General features: G+C 38.5%; 1 protein-coding gene across 1 annotated transcript in view; it reads right to left on the bottom strand.

Annotated features, from left to right (window-relative positions):
- Positions 1-569: 569 nt before the first annotated feature.
- Positions 570-20,601, bottom strand: part of SUPV3L1 (SUV3-like helicase) — a gene marked incomplete at its 5' end in the record, with an annotated part of 22,123 nt that continues 2,091 nt past the window's right edge. Inside the window, 13 exons of the mRNA XM_005876822.2 lie at positions 570-2,210; positions 2,997-3,145; positions 4,632-4,808; positions 6,975-7,055; positions 8,790-9,009; positions 9,942-10,035; positions 10,580-10,760; positions 12,147-12,238; positions 13,648-13,725; positions 16,035-16,146; positions 17,795-17,963; positions 19,137-19,251; positions 20,196-20,303. Of these exons, the coding sequence (XP_005876884.1) occupies positions 1,775-2,210; positions 2,997-3,145; positions 4,632-4,808; positions 6,975-7,055; positions 8,790-9,009; positions 9,942-10,035; positions 10,580-10,760; positions 12,147-12,238; positions 13,648-13,725; positions 16,035-16,146; positions 17,795-17,963; positions 19,137-19,251; positions 20,196-20,303 (2,012 nt within the window). The remainder of the gene's footprint in view (positions 2,211-2,996; positions 3,146-4,631; positions 4,809-6,974; positions 7,056-8,789; positions 9,010-9,941; positions 10,036-10,579; positions 10,761-12,146; positions 12,239-13,647; positions 13,726-16,034; positions 16,147-17,794; positions 17,964-19,136; positions 19,252-20,195; positions 20,304-20,601) is intronic.

Genomic DNA, 20,601 nt, shown 5'->3' with positions numbered 1-20,601 from the left:
AAGTGTCTTCTGTGAATTACCAACTCTGGCCCCCCAAATGAAGTGGGAGAACTAACCCGAACTAATCCTCTAAGTCAGTGGTTCTCAACCTTCCTAATGCAGTTCCTCATGTTGTGGTGACCCCCAACCATAAAATTATTTTCGTTGCTACTTCATAACTGTAATGTTGCTACTGTTATGAATCGTAATGTAAATATCTAATATGCAGGATGTATTTTCATTGTTACAAATTGAACATAATTAAAGCATAGTGATTAATCACAAAAACAATATGTAATAATATATGTGTTTTCCGATGGCCTTAGGCCACCCCTGTGAAAGGGTCGTTCGACCCCCAAAGGGGTCGCGACCCACAGGTTGGCGACCCACAGGTTGAGAACTGCTGCTCTAAGTGATGTGCCTCATCTCTTAAATACAATGAGACCAAATGGGCAAGAAGGGACTATGTCTGCTATGGTGTAAGTCACAGGGGAAGGCAAATTCTAGAAGCTAAAGTTGTCCAATGAAGAATATCTGCCCTTCTGGACATTTCACTACTGTTTACCCACAAACAAGGGAGAAATACACTGTGCCATCTACTCAGCCTTTACTTCCAGAAAGACAAAGATTAGAATAAAGACTGCCAGATCTGTACCTATAGAATGAAACATCATCTGAACTCCAGAACTACCAAAGAAAAAGCCAGAAAAAGATAACTAGTTTGCCAACTGTTCTTGACCCACTTTCAACCAAGTCAGTGTAATCGCTAGTCTGAAGTCAGCCTGTTTAGCAGCCGCTCAAGGAATTAGTTCAGTTCTTGGAATGACTTAAGTGGTCAATTCACAGCCCAGAGTGAACCCAAACCTTCAGTTTCATTTGTAAAACACTTCATATATACCAGGCGCTGTGCTAAATGGCATCTCATCACATTTAACCTCCTGAACAACTCTGAGTAGCATTACTGTCCATCTTCAGAGAGAGCAAGGTCACCGAGCAGGTAATGATGAGAGAAGCTGAACTCAGGCCTGTCCAATGTCAAAGCCCTTAAGCTCCTTTTAAGCTGTATCACTAATCAGGGCTGAAAACTGTGTTGGGCAATAGAGGCCACTATGCATCAGACTGACCTCTGACATGGGAAGACCACCCACTCTATGTAGAAGAGTCCACTGCTACCGCTTGTTACTCTCTTTCCTTATTCTACTTTATCCTAGCAGTTATCTCCAAAAGCACACTCATTCATTGAACAAAGACTGATTGTGCTTCTACTGTATTCTAGGCACTGAAAACACAGCAGTGAACTAGACACACAACCATCTCTACCCTCACAGAGCTGACATTTACTTAACTTACTCCTATTTGTCTCCATAACAAAATCTCCATATAATACATCTTGCTTACTATACATTTCCAGCACCTAGAACAGCTTCTGGTACGTGGGTTCAACAGACAGCAATTCCATCCATGACATCCTCAGCAATGGTGTAGAAAACTGGTCAAACAATTCACCAAACGGGTTTGATTGCCATGCAGAGTTCTTTATAGTGCATTGTCTTAGTGCTATACTATAAAGTTCTATAAAATTTTAAATAAAATCTTTAAGACATTCCATATTTTTAAAATGTAGAAACAAACCAAGTTTACTCATCTTTAAGAGTTAATTTTTCTGGGTAAAAAAAAAACACACCCCAGTGAGATAGCCAGAATACTATATATAAGGCAGTAAATGCAGATGAGGAAAAAAAAGAATTTTAAAATATTTATTTGCAAAATAAAAATAAAATAAAATAAAATAAAACTAATCTGAATCAGGTTCCTTCTTCTTTCTTCTTGACCCTTTGGAGGAAGTCCCAGGCGCTGTCCTGTCTCTGCCATGCTCAGTCCGCTGTGTCAGCCACTCCTTCTCCAGCTGTTTCAGCATGTCTGCAGTGAGGAGTCCTTGCTGCACCAACCTGGAAGCAAGGGATTTCTCTTCCGCACTGGGGCTGGGTGGCTCAGCAGCTTTATACCCTAAAGTTTTGGTACCGCGCATCCTTCTTGCTTGGCTCTTCAATGTTCCTGGCAAACGAGACCGGCTGTCTGCTGACACATTCTCCAAATTCAACAGCCTTTGTGCCTCTGAAATTTTAATCAGTTTGGTGATGTTGTGTACACCCTCTTGGATAATGCCATCTAGCTCTTTCTGCAGGTCTCGAACAAGGCTGGCATCTGGAAACATATCTATAAACCGATAGCTGGGAAAAAGACATTACATTATAGCAACAGCTCTTATCACAGTCGCTGAACTACTACAATAATATCAATGACGAAACTACATCTTGACACTGATTAATTCTAAATGTTGTTTATGCAAAATTTGTTTTGTCTTTGCTCAACTTTTACTTCTGCCCCAACACATCTGAGGAGTACATCATTATGAGGATGGGTCACCACTCCCCCCGACCTGATTCCAATATGCCCCTCGTGGGACATGCCCCCCCTTTGAGTTACTGAGCTAGAACGGTACAGCAGGCCCTCCAATAACGTCGCCTTGTATAACACTGTCTCATCATAACACTGATGAGATGCTATAGGAACTTAACTCTGGTTTATATCGATTAGCCTCTGGTAAAATTGGTTTTGTTATACATTCTTTTGCTTAAAGTCGCAAGACCATTAATTGAGGATTTTAATTAACCTCTCAAATGTTAACATATAAATGAATCACCTGGGGAATATAGTTAAAATGCAGAATTTGATTAAGTGTGATATTCTCTATTTCTAATAAGCTTCCACCCATTGAGTAGCAAGGATCTAGCGGACCTTCTCACCCACCCATCTTAACGAGAATCCTAAGAATGCTTTAAGTCATTTTTGGAATGGGGATTAACTAGGCTCAACTGCCTTTATGGACAATAAACATAATATAGAGCACCCTGCAAATATGTGCCTAATATGAAAGAGCAAAAGACCCTTCATAAAACCTTTGATTTTCCCTATTACTTTATAAAATGAGAGCACATAAAGGAAATATTTGATACCTTAGCCACAGGTAAAGATCCAAGACATCATGGACAGCTTCAAGATCCATGAGGTCTTTAATATTATTAGGAGGATGTAATGGCCATTTAATATATCGGCGTAACCATGCAAAGGTCAAGGGCTCGTTCCTGCTATACTGCCTGGCAAACTGAGAGAAGCAGAAGAAAAGGAATCAGACTCACTTAAGCCTGTGATTAGAAATAAAAGGAAGCACAAGAAATGTTAACTGTGATTGTGTTTCAATAGGCAGGATGCTTTCTTTCCTTCTTTATACTTTTCTGTATTTTAAAGAACATTTAATATTTTATAAAGGTAACTTTTTAAAAGGTGGGGGAATGACATCCTTCTTTTTACAAAATCAATCCTGAGAGGCCATCAATGGCTCTTTTGAAGTTCAGCAATAATGGAGATCAAGGAAAAATCTCTAGATTTCACATTCTCATCATTAAACAGAACACATAAGCAACTGTTAAACTGTCCTTTCTCCTTAGTAAGTGCTTCTGCTTCATTAGAATAATTTGAAGAATGGTGTAAATGGGTTCAGACATGGGCTCAAACTCCATCTACGTCAGTCTGCAGCATTTAAGACCTCTGTTCCATAAACATCAACCTTACGCTAGCTAACTCTCTAACAAATGCCAGCTCTAAGAAACATATTTCCTAGGTAAATACCTGGACAGGGAAGACCTCTAAGACATAATAAGGGAAAAAGAAAACAGCAAGTTGCAGAAAAATTCATTATAGCATTTATGGGAAAACACCCCCACAACAAAACTAGAATTCCTACATGTATACCTATGTAGGCAAATGCAACTGGAAAGGTCTGCAAGATTACATACGAACTGATAATAGTTATGCCATAGAACTAATATTGGAGGAGGTAGCCCAATTTATCCTATCGTAATGTTTTAATTTTGTGCAAAGAGAAAGTATTTCTGTATTATTTATGTAATTTAAAAATAATTTTGAATTTAGAAATAGAGTTGATAAAAACGGAGCTAATATGCAGAATGCTAAGGTCTATAAAGAAATGGCAGCGGAACTACAACCATGAGTCAGGAAGAGATTCAGAGAGGAGACCTTTGGGTTTAGTGTGCTGACAAGGGAGAGCAAGGGCCCAGAGAGGTGAGGACACAGCGTCCACTGCCCTTCCCGGGCCCTCTGTTTTGGTGACTTCTGTGCTCCTCAGAATTGTATCCCTACTCACATGAGTGAAAATAAAAGGAACCAGAACCCTGGCACCAAATTCATGCAAGACAACATTCCCTGGCTCAGTGTCTTATGGTTAAGAAAACTGAATACTATTGCCACTACTAAACCCCTGGCCCCTCCCTTCCAAAAATATTACCCATCACCAATAAGGAAAAAGTGTATCATCAGGCAAAGACCCCCTTCCCTTGAAAAAAATTGTATTTAATTATTTTTGTTTTAGCTTCTTCACAAAGGCTACCACATAAGCCCAAATACAAAGCAAAAAATTATTTGTAAGAAAAAGAGAGTCACTTTATATTTAAGTTCTTACATATTATCTCATATTAAAGGACAGTCTCCAACTGTTTTGAGTAACAAAGTACTGTTTGGGGAAAATACCTAAACCAAAAACAACTCAAAATATCCTAAAGATGCAGGCTTACCTGTAACAGTGAAGAGCAGACGAAAGGCTGCTTCTTGTTGATAGGGGCTGTGCAGAACACATACCTTACTCGCAGGCTTAATGGAATATGCTGGATCAACTCTGCAGAAAACTTAAAATCATCCAGATTGCAGACAAAATACTGCCCATCAACTTGTGAAAAGTCTACAAAAATATCCTAGGGGGGAAAAAAGACATATTAAATTACTGGACTGCCTAAATAGGCATGAATAAAGTACTCACATGTACAAACGACAACCTCTTTAACCCATAACAGACTTCTAGAAAGGCCTGCTTTATTCATTGCCCCCTCAAGCTAATAATTCCTCCATAACCTTCCCAAGCTAAAATACTCAGACAAAAGTCCCAAACGATTTTGAAAGTTTTTACTTTCGCCGTAACTGGTTTGGCTCAGTGGATAGAGCGTCGGCCTGCGGACTGAAAGGTCCCAGGTTCGATTCCGGTCAAGGGCATGTACCTTGGTTGTGGGCACATCCCCAGTAGGGGGTGTGCAGGAGGCAGCTGATCTATGTTTCTCTCTCATCGATGTTTCTAGCTCTCTATCTCTCTCCCTTCCTCTCTGTAAAAAATCAATAAAATATATTTTTAAAAAAAAAAAAGTTTTCACTTTCAACATAAACTTCATATATAGCAACTTCACAAAAACAGCCTATCCATTCATTCCCATGAGGTTAACTAGTAATTATCTGACGTATCAACATTTTTGTTTTTTATTTTCTTTTTGAGCATTTTTATGAGTTTATTTGAGCCAAAACTGATGACAGTTGCAGGGAAGCAAGGTTTCAAATACTCCAATTTTTTATTTTTCAATTATAGATGTACAATATTATATTAGTGTACAACCCAGGGATTAGACATTTAATAACTTATGAAGTGATCATCCTGATAAACCTAGTACCCATCTGACACCATACATGGTTATTAAAAATTATTAAATTCCCCTTGCTGTACTATATATCCCCATGACCATAATTACCAATTGGTAGTTCTTTTTTTTTAAAATATATTTTATTGATTTTTAACAATAAAATCAATACCCTCCCTTACAGAGAGGAAGGGAGAGGAATAGAGAGTTAGAAACATCCATGAGAGAGAAACATAGATCGGCTGCCTCCTGCGCACCCCCTACTGGGGATGCGCCTGCAACCAAGGTACATGCCCTTGACCGGAATCGAACCTGAGACCCTTCAGTCCTCAGGCTGACACTCTATCCACTGAGCCAAATCGGTTAGGGCCAATTTGTACTTCTTAATCCCTTCATCTTTTTTACCAATTCCCCCAACCCCACTCCCATCAGGGAACTGTCAAAATATTCTCTATATCTATGAGTCTGTTTCTGTTCTACGTGTTCATTTATTTTATTTTTAGATTCCACATATAAGTGAAGTCTACAGCATTTGCCTTTCTCTTTCTGACTTATTTCACTCAGCAAAATACCCTCTAGGCCAGCCGTGGGCAAACTACGGCCCCTTTGAAATGAATAAAACTAAAAAAAAAAAGACCGTACCCTTTTATGTAATGATGTTTACTTTGAATTTATATTAGTTCACACAAACACTCCATCCATGCTTTTGTTCCGGCCCTCCGGTCCAGTTTAAGAACCCATTGTGGCCCTCGAGTCAAAAAGTTTGCCCACCCCTGCTCTAGGCCCATCCATGTTGTTGCAGATGGCAAGATTTCGTTCCATATGGCTGCGTCATATTTCATTGTGCACATGCACCACTTCTTCATCCACTCATCTCTCGATGGACACAGAATCAAAGGACAGATAAAGAGCTTCCCAGACAAGAAAAAGCTAAAGGAGTTCATCATCACTAGACCAGTATTACAAGAAATGTTAGAGTCAAGAAGAAGAAAAAAAAAGAAAGAAGAGGGAGAAGAGAAAGAGGGGAAAAAAGAAAATATCAAAAACATAAATACAAATGGATTAAATGCTCCAATCAAAAGATGCATGGTAGCTGAATGGATAACAAAAGACCCTCACGTTTGCTGCCTACAAGAGACTCACTTCAGAGAGAAAGACACATATACTCAAAGCAAAGAGATGGGAAAAGGCATTTCACAAAAAATGGAAACAAACAAAAAGGTGGGGAAGCAATACTTATACCAGACAAAATAGACTTTAAAACAAAGGTTATAACAAGAGACACAAAAAGACCCAGCCAATGCCACTTTTGGGTACTGTATTTATCTGAAGAAACCTAAAACACTAAATCAAAAAAGACATGTGCAGCCATGTGCAAACATATTCATTGCAGTATTGTTTACAATAGCCAACATATCAATACTTTTGGAAAGGGACTTAAAGTGATTTCCTACTTACAATGAGATTAGACAGTGTTGTATCAGGCAGATGGTAGGCAAACATTTCAATCTGTTCAGCAGTTGGATGAAGACCAGCTGCCTTTAGTAAAAGAAAAAAACAATCATAAGCTTATTTTTAAAAAATATATTTTTATTGATTTCAGAGAGGAAGGGAGAGGGAGAGAGAGAGAGAAACATCAATGATGAGAGAGAATCACTGATTGGCTGCCTCCTGCACGCCCCCTACCAGGGATCGAGCCCACAACCCCGGGCATGTGCCCTTGACCGGAATAGAACCTGGAACCCTTCGGTCCGCAGGTCGACACTCTATCCACTGAGCCAAACCAGGTAGGGCAAGCTTATTTTTTTTAAAGGAGAAGTTTTCCTAAGTTAATTCAAAAATAGTCTTGAGTAAAGAATTTGAGTAAAATAGAGAAAAGCATCATCATTTCCCCATTTATTACCAATTTAAAAAGCTAATGAGATGATTTAATAAAACTAACCAATTATACCCACTGAGTAGTCAATGGGTATTTTATTCACATTTTAGTTATACAGTGTCTGACACATAAATACATGAAAAATGTCTAAACTGGAGGTCAGGTATCTCTTTAACTGTATACTGCAGTGTTCCCGGATGCCTACAGGTGAGTATAAGCTGGGGGGGAAGGGAATGGGAAAGAGGATAGGAGAGCGATGTCAATCACGGTCGGAGGAAGAGAATGAGCACAAGAAATGAGGTTCTGTGCACACGAGGGAAATGGTGTGTCATTACCAACTGCACTCAACAAAAGCTACAGAAATTATTTCAACCTCAGCTTCCCTCTAAAAACTTTTCCTTGTGTTATCTCACTTATATTCCCCTTTGCCCAGGGCCACTGAAAAATGAAAAGAGCCACATTTAGAAAGATTTCCAGGCAACTTTAAATTCTAACAGTTAGGCCCAGCTGGTGTGGCTCAGTTGGTTGAGCATCAACCAGGAGGTCACAGTTGATTATGGTCAGGGAACATGCCTGGGTTTCGGGGTCCATCCCCAGTAGGGGGGCGCAAGGGAGGCATCCAATTGATGTTTCTCTCTCATCATTGATGTTTCTCTCTCTCTCCCTCTCTCTGAAATCAATAAAAACATATTTTTTAAAAAACTGTAACAGTTAGTTTGTTGAAAATATGTACACTTCTGTCTCATTAACTACATTTGTCCTTATTGGCTCACAATTGTGTTGCTTAGTGCTGTTTTTGCCCCACACTAAAGGGTTTCTTCTACATTCAAGCTCCTGATAAGTTTCAGTCTACTTACATAGCTGAGTGCCCACCTGAAGCAACTGTGCCCCTGCCCCCACCTTCTGCTTGATTATAGGAAGAACGAAAGGAAGTTAGGTTCACTAAACTTTTCAATCTGGATTTTTCACCTGCACACCATTCTCAACCAGGAGTCTCTATTCTTCTCCAAAGCAATAAAGTAGGGCTTGCTTGCTTTCTTTCTTTCTTTAATATATTTTTATTGATTTCAGAGAGGAAGGGAGAGGGAGAGAGAGAGATAGGAACATCAATGATGAGAGAGAATCATTGACCGGCTGCCTCCTGCATGCCCCCCACTAGGGATCGAGCCTGCAACCCAGGCATGTGCCCTTGACCGGAATCAAACCCAGGACCCTTCAGTCCACAGGCCGATGCTCCATCCACTGAGCCAAACCAGCTAGGGCAAGTAGGGCTTTCTTGACATAATTTTCATGGTATAAAATTTCTCTTTTGTTACCGCCTGTCTGAGGCAAGAGTCTGGAGGGAGGGTGAAGGATGGCATGACTGTCCTCCAAAGGGGAGTAATTAACCTTACCTTTATAGGATCGACAGGCTTATTCAAAATCTCCTTTAATAAACGGAGGTCTTCTCGATTCATTGTTGTAACCTCTCCTTCTTTATATTTCGAACTGAATCTACCAGCTCTGCCAGCAATCTGCAAGGCTTGAGAAGTGGTGATTGGTTCTAGTTCCTTCTCTCCCTTTTCATTGATACTGGGCTTTATAAGGGAATAAAAAATAATTCTTCTTATGCTCCTGAAATAGAAATAAAAGTGATCTCACAGATGAAAAACTCTCCATGACTGGGTCACTGCAGAAACGCTCACTCAATTCTACGTTAGACTACTTGCAACCTTGCCCGCTGTTTTCAAAATAAGAAAAAGAGGTTTGTTGGTAATTCTTTCTTCCCTTTAAATAGTATTTTTCAACAACTGTGTAAATTTACTAGAATTTATCAACTTGTACTTTTACAATGGGTGAACTGTATAGTATGTAAATTATACCTCAATAAGGCTACAGAAGATAACTTTTTTTTTTTTACAAATAAACCACATAGTGTTCTCATAGTGTTGCCTTTTTTAAAAAATGTATCTTTATACTTCAGAGAGGAAGGCAGAGAGAGATAGAAACATCAATGATGAGAGAGAATCATTGATTGGCTGCCTCCTGCATGCCTACTGAGGATGGAGCCCGCAACCCGGAATTGCCCATGAGGCATGTGCCCTTGACCGGAATTGAACCCGGGACCCTTTAGTCCGCAGGCCAACGTTCTATCCACTGAGCCAAACCAGCTAGGGCTCAAGCTGCTTTTATAAGCTGGATATTAACAGTTTGAATAGTTTTTTTGATTCATTCCCCAGAGAGGAATATTTAGGCTTAGTACTGTTATCCTTACAGATAATAGTTAGCCCTACAAGCACAGTAGGCACTCACACACCTTGTCAACTGAGAAACTAAAAGTAAAGTAAGGTAATATAACAGGATAGCAGTGGTAGGGAGCAGCACTCCAAGTCCGAGCTATGTGATACTTTCTTTTTACTCCCTTACCAGGTGTAAGCAAGGTAAATCTCAGATCTATACGGTAATACCCATTCTCCAAAGTGGTCATTCTAATGCCAATTAGAAAATTTTTAATTGCCATCTAACCCACTGAATAGCCATGATTGTTAAAAAAAAAAATCACTTACAAATTAAGTCCCATGCCAATTGCATCTGTAGCAACCAGGATTTTGCATGGATCATCAGGATCGTTAAACTTTTTTGCTTGAGCAAGTTTGGTCCCTAAAATAAGAAGTTTATGTTAAATCAGTGTTCTCAATCTTTACTGTATCACACTAAGTGTATCTTAAAAACCCTCACCCCCTACTTTCTATTTTTATGGATAAGATTCTTATTGTTTCAAGGTTATTTCTTTATATCCTCAAAGAGCTACTTATCCTTTATTTCCACTCTTTTAAATATCCCCACATACAGCAACACAATCCCACACCACACCAGCCTTCTCACTTCTGAAGACATGTAGTAACAGATTTCAGGACTACAATTTGAGGAATATTACTCAAGTTCATGGGTAATGACATTTTTGTAAAAAACTCTTTAATTCAAAATTTAAAATAACAGCAAATAATAAGAGCTAGAAATAATTAAAATATTTCTATCCCCACCAAGATAAACTAGAGAAATACTTATTTTATATGACCTATAACAAATAACTAATATATCAAGCATCTTAATTCAATATCTTTTATTGTGTTTTCTATACATATTCAACATAAACTGCAAAAATAAGATTTACTATTCTCTCACGATGAAAGCCAGTAATTACCAGGTGGGAGACTGCCATATATAACAGCTGATTCCAATCCCCGAATTTCAATCTGTCGACTCACAGAATAAATATCATTCTTGCTAAAACAGACAATGCAGTCCCCAGGCCGAAGGTTGTCTAAAGATTCTAATGCATGATCCAGCACAGAAATGGGTGTAAGCCTTGTATAGTTTCGAACCTTTAATAAAGATACAATATTGTAAAATAACACACCAAACTCAATTTCATGTAACTAACAATTAAATGAAAAACTTGCTAAAAGCTAAAAACAAGGTCCATTGTTTTTCAAAGGGAAATACAGAAAAGCATTTATTTTAATATTCATTGTATTTCTAAATTAACTAAATGCTAAACAGCGTTTCATAAATTTTTCAAAGCACTTTCATATACATGTGATTTTCTTTTTCCCCTCATTGATTTTAGAGAGAAACATCGATGTGAGAGAGACACATCAATTGGTTGCCTCCCGCACATGCTTTGATCGGGGCCAGGGATCAAGCCTGCAATCAAGGTGTGTGCCCTTGACAGGAATGGAACCCACAACTCCTCAGTCCAAGGGAGAACACTAACCACTCAGCAACTGGCTAGGGCTACATTTGATTCTCATGGCAACTTTATAAGTTCAGAAGGGTTATTCACTGTTCTTTTCTTTTATGAAAAAGTAAGAGAGAGCCCTATAAAAGATCAGGTCTGAAGAGGATTTTCCCGGTTCTAGCCTTCTACAATCTGCCTAAGAATACAAAACTAGTAACAGCAAAGCCAAGACTAGAACCCAGAATTTCTTCTACTACATTTCTCTCCCTGAAAGCTGAATACAAAACTAAAGTAATGGACCCATTTTTAAATATTTCTTCATCTTATTATAGAACTCTGGTAAAGAAAACAAAAAGTAGGATTAAAAGAAAACCAATTACTTCTTACTCTAAGAATTTGAAAAGGGATACAAACTATTTCTAGCAATTAGATGTATATCAAAGGCCCCAATTACCTGACATCCGAGACTTTAAAAACCACAAGCTTTTGCCCTGGCCAGTGTGGCTCAGTTGGTTGGAGCAATGTCCCCGTACACCGAAAGGTGGCAGGTTTGATTCCGCCAGGGCATGTACCCAGGTTGCAGGTTGGACCCCTGGTCAGGTGGAGGCAACCGATATATGTTTTACTCTCACATGGATGTTTCTTTCTCTCCCCTCCCCCACCATTCCTCTCTCTAAAATCAATAAAAATAAAGAAAAATAAAAAGCACAAACTTTTCCTGAACCTCAAACTTCCAATATTCCTGACTTATTTAATTCTAAAGAGATCTGCTGAAACTCCAAAAGTTTTCATCAAAAGAATATGAAGCATCTCCTGTACTTTTAGGAGACTTAGGGTAAGATGGCCACTCTGTCAGAACTCCAAATATGAGGTTAAATCAATTATGTATTACCTAGTCAACTACGAGGAAATAAAGCTTTCTTTCTAGTTAAGTTCTGATTTACCACTACCTGGGGCCTATGAAGCCACTGCCTGGGTGCTCTGGGCTATTTGCTATGCCATCTTGAGAACAAAGCATATAATCGAGTACCTCCACTTCCTCCCCAGTCGTGTACAAAAGCTCAGTAACCAGGTCAATAGCAGCAGCTTCTCCACATAAATGAACCTCTTCAGCACACAGTCCTGTTAAATGCAAAATCACAAGTTAAAAAATTTTAAAGACATAAAAGTAAATATGCAACACTTTACACAGCAAACAATATATGTATTTTTAATCCTCACCCGAGAACATTTTTTAAATTGATTTTTAGAGAGAGAAACATTGATGTAGAGAAAAATCAATCTGTTGCCTTCCCTTCGCTCACTGACTGGGGAGGGAACCCCCAACCTAGATATGTGCCCTGACCAGGAATCAAACCATAACCTTTTGGTGTATGGGACGACACTCCAACCAACCGAGCCACTAGGCCAGGGCTAGCAAAAATATTTTAAGTTTGTTTCCATTGCTTTACAACATTACAAAATGTTTTCATAAATATTATCTCTTTGATTCAAACCTCAAAACAGTAATATACTGGGCAAAGATTAACTACATTTTTATAAACATCAGGGCTTTTAAATTGCTTTGGCCAAGGTGTTGAGTCTAGAGGGTGATGTCACCAGGACTGGTACCTGGCATTTTGTGATTAGTACTGAACATTAGCCTCCATGGAATCAGTGAGGTGCCTCAGAGGCTGGGGCTGGAGGGTAGAAGGAACTCCAATCTCCTTACCCCTTAGCAGATCCGCTTTCATCCATTTTACATTAAGGTTTCAATGAATACTCTTTATCTGGAAAAGAGTTCAGCTGTTTGTTTTTAAATCTGAGAACACCTGTCCTACAATATGCTGGTCAAAAATTCACTCCAGCTCTGGCCAGATAGCTTAGTTTAGTTAGAGCATCGTTCCAATACACCAATGTTGTAGGTTCGATCTCTGGTCAGGGCACCTACAAAGAATCAACCAATGAGTACATAAATAAGTGGAACAACAAATTAAAGTTTCTCTTTCCATCTCCCTGCCCCCATCAATAATTTTTTTAAAATTTTAATTCACTCCAATTATCAAGCATTAGAAATATTCATTCATGTCCATGGACCTCAAAAACTCCACTTCTAGGAGCCTATCCTAAAGAAATAATAAAATATATGAATAAAAAGCTATGGCCACAAGGATTTTTACTGCAGCATTATTAATAACATAATAACGTTATTCCAAAAAAATTTCGGAAACAACAGAACTGAAAAAAGATACAAAATTATATAGTCACAAAACTGGCATTAAACACACCAAATCTTAATAATGGTTGTACATATGGTGAGATTTGAATATTTTAACTTTAATTAAGTGGTTATGCTAATTTCATAATGGGAAAAAGACTTCCCATTATTTAAATAATATTTAGAAAATAAAACTGAACACTTAGCTGACTTTTTTGTTTGATTTGTGTCAAAAAGAAAGAATCTAGCTGGCTCTACTTGGCAACGTCCAGCAGATAATGCATCTCCGTGCAGATGTCACAAAGCACAGGTTTTCAGCATTAAGACCACCAACCTAGAAGTGCTCTGGTCCAGGCCCATCCTCTGGCTGGGTCTTTAATCATTTGAATTTCGTCAATCACAGCCACTTCATCTTAAAATAAAAAGTTATCATGAGCAACATAAGTACTTAAATAGTATTGCAAACAAATTACAACACCAACATTCAAGCTTTCATCACACCAGTCATCATCCCCACTGATCACTCAGTGCTTCTTTCCTGGCAGTCTTGTTCTCAGGGCTTTACAATTATAACTCATTTAATCCTCACAACAAATATAAAAGGAAAGTCATCATCTTCTTCATTTTACAGAAAAATAAACTGAGACCCAGAGAAGTTAAGTCATGGCCCAAGGATACAGTGTGTACAGGTAAGTGTAAGATCAAAAAAACATGGAATTCCAACCCAGGCCATCCAGCTCCAAAGTCCGGACTGTTAACCACTCTACTGCACTGCCTCACACATTAAGCAGGTTCATTTGTCCTATTTCTGCAATCTCAGGGGCAATGAGAACTAACACACCTGCACAGCAGTAAGAGGAAAAAGTATCTATGCTCCCAGGAACCAGGAGCAGATAGCCCACAGTAAATGAAGCATCTCTGTCACAGGAGCCCAGACAGGTGTGAGGACCAGAAAGTGGAGTGGAAAGTGCAATCCCCTGAGTTCCAGCAATGCTCATTCTTAGGGAACTTAAGCTCATCACTACGGCAAAAATTAGTGCCGAATTTTATTTTAATGCTTCCAACCATATTACTTTATTATTTTTTAAGTCATATTAATTATATTAATTTTCTTCTCAAAATACCAAGGAGTTAAGAGCACATTAAAATTTTTAAAAATGTAATATGCCTGCAAAGACATTTAAGAAACAAAAGAAAGTTATTTTTATACTGAAAAACCATCAGATTAAAATTTACTTATTGCATCTGGGCATATACAAACAAGACAAAACTAGAGTTCAACACTACCAAACAAGTATTACAAGAAATGTTAAAGGGTCTTTTTTAAGAAGAAAGAAAAAAGAAAAGATCAAAATATGAATAATGCCCATAAAAAAAAAAATGAAATCTTACTGTTTGTGACAGCATTGGTGTTATGCTAAGTGAAATAAGTCAGTCAGAGAAAGACAAATACCATATGATTTCACATATATGTGGAATCTAAAGAACAATATAAATGAACAAACAAAACAGAAACAGACTCATAGATACAGGGAACAGACTATGACTGGCAGAGGAGAGGGAGATCAGGGGACCGGGTCAAAAAAAGTGAAGGGATTGAGAACTACAGATGGGTAGTTACAAAATAGTCACGGGGATATGAAGTACAGCACAGAAATAGAGTCAATAATAGTGTAATTAATTGGTATCAGTTGGGTACTGAAAATATCACGGAGAACACTATATAAAGTATATGACTGCTGCCCAGCAGGTGTGGTTGAGCGCCAACCCATGCACCAAGAGATCACCTGTTCAATTCCTGGTCAGGGTGCATGTTCAAGTTTCGGGCTTGACCCCAGTAGGGGGTGTGCAGGAGGCAGCGGATCAATGCCATTTCTTGATGTTTCTCTCCCTCTCCCTTCCTCTTTCTAACAATCAATAAAAATATATTTTAAAGAAAGTATATGACTGCCTAACTACTATGCTGTACACCTAAAACTAATACAAATAATACTGAAAACAAAAAGAAGGGTAAGAATTGAACTGAGGATTAGTACAAAGATAACTTCATAGCTATTAACATTTTTGTTCTTTCAAGAGAAAAAGGGAAATATTAAAAAGCAAACATGATCCCTAACTGGTTTGGCTCAGTGGACAGAGCGTCGGCCTGCGGACTGAAGGGTCCCAGGTCTGATTCTGGTCAAGGGCATGTACCTGGGTTGCGGGCAAATACCCAGTAGGGAGTGTGCAGGAGGCAGCTGATCGATGTTTCTCTCATCGATGTTTCTAACTCTCTATCCCTCTCCCTTCCTCTCTATAAAAAAGTCAATAAAATATATATTTAAAAAAAAAAAAAGCAAACATGAGCCCTAGCTGGTTTGGCTTAGTGGATAGAGCATCAGCCTGCGGACTGAAGGGTCCCAGGTTTGATTCCGGTCAAGGGCACATGCCTGGGTTGCGGGCTCAATCCCCAGTAGGGGAGGCAGCCGATCAATGATTCTCTCTCATCATTGATGTTTCTATCTCTCTCTCCCTTTTCCTTCCTCTCTGAAATAAAAAAAATTTAAAAAAAAAGCAAACATGACAGAAAGTTTTAGGCATTCATTAGTGATAGTAGATACTTTTTGCTGTATTATTCTCTTCTTTGTCTCAACTTAAATTTTTTCACAATAGAAAACATTTCATATGTTCATCACTGTTTAAAATTTTTCAAAAATGCTGTTTTAAATAGTGTGTACATACAAGGAGTGGTAACACTGCACATCTCAACAGTACAAGCAACGTGGGCAGCCTGTTTCCCATTTGGCTCTACTGACACGCGCTCTTCACCTGTTACCAAGTCACATGGCACACCCTAGGATGACAAAGAAACCTGGAATTACTTTCACTTTGAAAAGAAATTTTGAATGTTTGATAAAGTATTCTCTCCATTATGATCAAATTTATTTGTCAAATACCTGAAACAAAATATTCTCGATCCTTTAACAAATATTTTTAATAAAAAATAAAAGCTGAAATCTTATTGTTTGTGACAGCATTTTATTACAAAACCTACATAAAACTTGGAAACACCTCAAGGCAGCTAAATTCTCCGGTAACAAAAGCATGAGAAATTATAGGAGTTTCACTTTTTAACTTTGTATGTTTCTATACTATTTCAGTTTAATAATTTAAAATGAACATGAATTATTTCTATATTCAAAAATATTATAAATAAAATTTAAAACTGTACAGTCTTCCCAATATAATTCCTTGAGAAAGACCAATATCAATGCTATGGTGTATCAGAGTGATCAACCACCCTGGTTCGCCCAGGACTGAGGTGTTCCCAAGGGTGAAGGACTTCTGGTGCTAAATCTGGGAAACTCCAGGCCAACTGGACAGCTGGTCTCCCCAGTGGCCTGAAACTAATCATGAGGCAACATCAGACATATCCAAACTGAGGGACGGTTTACAACACAACTGACCTGTAGTCGTCTTCCAAAATGTAAAGGTTACGAAAGACAAAGGAAGACCAAGAAATTGCCTCAGATTAATAGAAACTAGAGATATGAGAATGAAAAAAGTGTGAGTCCCTGAACAGAACCTGGAGGTGGGGGCAGTGAAGGCAAGGGGGAGTATTGTTATTGGACAACTGGCAAAACTTGAACATAGAGTATGGATTTAATAACAGTAGTCTATCAATACCAAATGACCCGCTTTGGATAAATATCCTGCGGTTATATAAAGAAAGTCTTTGGTCTGAGGAAATACTTTTTAAGTATTTATGGATAAAGAGATAATTATGTAGGAAAATTACATAAATTATTCAGAACAAAAAAATAGAGAATACAAATTACCTACCAAAACTGGTTTATCCCACATTACAGTCATAATAAAACAATGAACCAAATTTTAGCCCATTTAGTAAAACAATGCCTTAGACCACAGGGCATTCAGTCCTTTTCAGGTTTGAAAAGGTGGCTTCAGTCTTTGTCATTGGTTCTAGTTGACAGTATCAGAGGGCTAATCTAACAAAGGGTAAATTAAACATCCTAACAGAGTAGTGGTTAACTCTGAGGGGCAAAGGAGGGGTTCACAGAGTTTCAACTATATCAATATTTTATTTCTTAAAAAAAAGTAAATAAAACAAGTATGGCAAAATGTTAGAATCTGACAGGAATTGGGTAGTGAGTTCAGATTATTTGCGTTATTCTCAGCATATCTCTGAATATGTGAAATATTCTGTAACAACGTATTTCATTCATTCTAATACACACATTATTACAGGATACATCTTAACAACTGATGGCATGTCAGAGTTCACTTGGCAGTTCTTATTTCTCAACTGTACATAAAATAACGGCATATCTTACAACTGATGGCTTCTTAGGTACAATGAAATATGGCAATTTTTGTTAATGAAGGGCATACTACATATGCACTCCACCTTCCCATCTTCCTTGTTACCCAACTCCCACACACAAAATTAACAAGGAGCAATTATTTGGTAATATACTGACCTCAGCATTACTCTTTTCGAAGATCTCATGTGCCAGTAATTTTAAAGGACCACAATACACTCCAGATTTTGCTGACAAGTATTTCTGGATTGCATGGTAAGTCTTTCCACTGTTTGTGGGGCCTGAATGGAATATTACCTTCCGCTGTATGGCTCTGGCTTCTGGGTACCTAAAACATAAGTAGGCAAACAGCTTAACCTTATTAATTTCAAAATCCATCTTGGCAAAGTTCCCAACTGAAAAAAATTCCATTGAAACATTCTCTTAACATTTACAAGGTAACATCTTTTAAAAAATTAACTAAATGACACGTGTCATATCGACACTAAAATAATGACTGCTTTCCAAGAATGACATTTACTAACTAGAGGACAGAAAAATCCAAATGCAAATTAATTTCTTGAATATTTTTACCACTGTACAAATCCTTTTCCCTCTGTAGTTACTTAAAATAAATTTAAACTACTATTAGCTCCATAGGTATGTTCACATCACTTCCACAGCTCTCAACACGTGACATTATAAGCAAATATTCCCAGGCTTCTGAATTTCAATGTATACAATATAATGACTGAGTCTTCTGTTTCTGGCCATGAGTGGTACTGGACTTGCCCTCCCACCATAAACAAGTACAAAACTGGACAAAATATATGCAGCAGCTGCTTGGGGACATGGACAACAGGCAGTGCAGGACTGCAGGCCCTAGAAGAAGGGAACACTTGAGATGAGCCCTACTGCACCCAGTAGGAAATAAGGAGGTGGAACCCAAGCAGAGTATGATGGTCCCACTGAGCTGAGCAGCCGAGATCAAATTCTCCATGGCTGAAGCAGCTGAAAGTTAAAGAACAGAGTGTGGAAGGAAAAAGGGTGCAGTAAAGAGGGAGACTTGGAGCCTGTGTGGGAGCTCCCTGTGGGTCCTTGGCCCAGGGCTGGGCTGAACATGGGCAGCACCTAGCAGAGAATAGCTTGCTAAGGGTCTGAGCAGACAATCTCAATGAGGTGGCAAAGTACTAGGAGACATTGGAGTTCTGCAACAGTGGTTGTGAGAGAGCTCATTACCACCCCAGGCACTCAGCAGAGACACCAAAAAGGCCACACCTGAATGACAAGGACAACACCCTAAGGTGAGGGCTACTGTAGATATGCAGTAATAAGTCTTAAAACCGAGCTGGCAGGATAAGGGGAGACAGCAGTTGATTGCCTGCCAGAATTAACAGCCTTTTCCTAGGGAAAACACAATCTAGACTCCTCATATCTTACCATCCAGAATATAATTTAAAAAAATAATAATCTCCCAAGATTAGAAACTGAAAATTTCAAATCCACAAATGAAGAAACTAACCAATTAGGTGGTATTCTTAAGTCACTGATTTTACGTAGATCATCCTTACATTCCAACACGGGAAATATCTGTTTTGCATGTCTCAAGAAAAATGGAAATAAATCATCCACATGAGCTGGAAAACAAAACACTGCATTAACAGGTGCAATCTACATGTTAGCCATAACTACACTTTTTTCGTAATGAGCTAAGTTTCAGGGACATTACCAGGATAAAAAGAAAAACCTTGGAGCAAGGAACTCTACCCTTTTCTGAGATCTGCTTTGTCTTACATGTTCCTCCCAATTTCACTTATACTTTCTAGGAAAAGAGAAAATTGGTTGCTATCCACCATGTTCTACTCATCCAATGCAAGGAGGTAAAGGTCAGCATTGGTAAAAGTTAAATTAAAAAATAAAGAACCTGGAAATATACATTAGAAAGAAGGCCTGTGGTTCAAGAAATGCAGGTGCAAACACTTGTTAAACTAGAGACCACTGTAAAACATGAATGTGAACTGATTTCTCAGCAAGAAGTCTCCACACCTTAGTGGCTCTGAGGGTGAGGCTGTGGCCCACTCTGCTTTGTATCCAGGTTCTACCTCAGTTCCTGGCACAGAGTAAAGGTCTAATAATCAAATACATTTAAAATATATAATCAAAACCAAGCTGCCTATGGGAACAAAATAATGATGGTCTTACTTTTTTTCTTTTACGGCAAGAACTCTGTCCTGATGCAGTAAAGAAACAGTGGCAGAAACAGATGGAATCTGCTATGCATTAATTCTACCTTGTATGAGAGTTCATCCCACTGGGGCCTATATTAGCACATAGTGAAGAGCAGATAGTAACAGATCACACCTGCCTCCAGTCTAAGACATATGGGGGATTTAATAACTAGCTCAGGGACCCAATATAAAAGCAACAGGACCCAGACAGCCTCCTATGCAAGCACTAAATTATTTACAGAAAATGTTAATAGGGCCTATTTTACACAAATAAACCCCGACTACAGAAATAAACATGAAGGAAACAGAAAGTATGTTCAACAGGATTTTTAAAAATCTCTATAAACACTTGCCTGCACTGAAGCAAATATCATTCAAAATAATGTGAATGTCCACATCCAAGGAATGAGACTGCAGGATATAATTTCTAAAGCTTATGAAAGCTTGGTGGAAGAGACGAGCTGCAGGAAATACAAAATCAAAATAGGCAGGGCTTAGTTTTCATCCATTTGCCATTTTAAAAATGGCACATCACACCTAATTAATCAAAGTGTCCTTTTTTTTTTAGTTTATCAGATCTGGGCCAAAATTGAAATCCTAGCACATGAAGGAAAGCTGAACACACAGCTCTTTGCTATATGTCTGGCTCACCACGTACACCTCGCCAATCTCCTGCTCAGATAGAAGCAGAGATCAGGGACATCCTCCAATCACAACTATGTACTTACTAGAGGCCCAAAGCACGAAATTGGTGCATGG

This window comes from Myotis brandtii, unplaced genomic scaffold (assembly GCF_000412655.1).
Source record: "Myotis brandtii unplaced genomic scaffold, ASM41265v1 scaffold499, whole genome shotgun sequence".
Classification (NCBI taxonomy): domain Eukaryota; kingdom Metazoa; phylum Chordata; class Mammalia; order Chiroptera; family Vespertilionidae; genus Myotis; species Myotis brandtii.
Note: the sequence above shows the minus strand (reverse complement) of the source record. Positions and strands in the feature narration are given on the sequence as shown.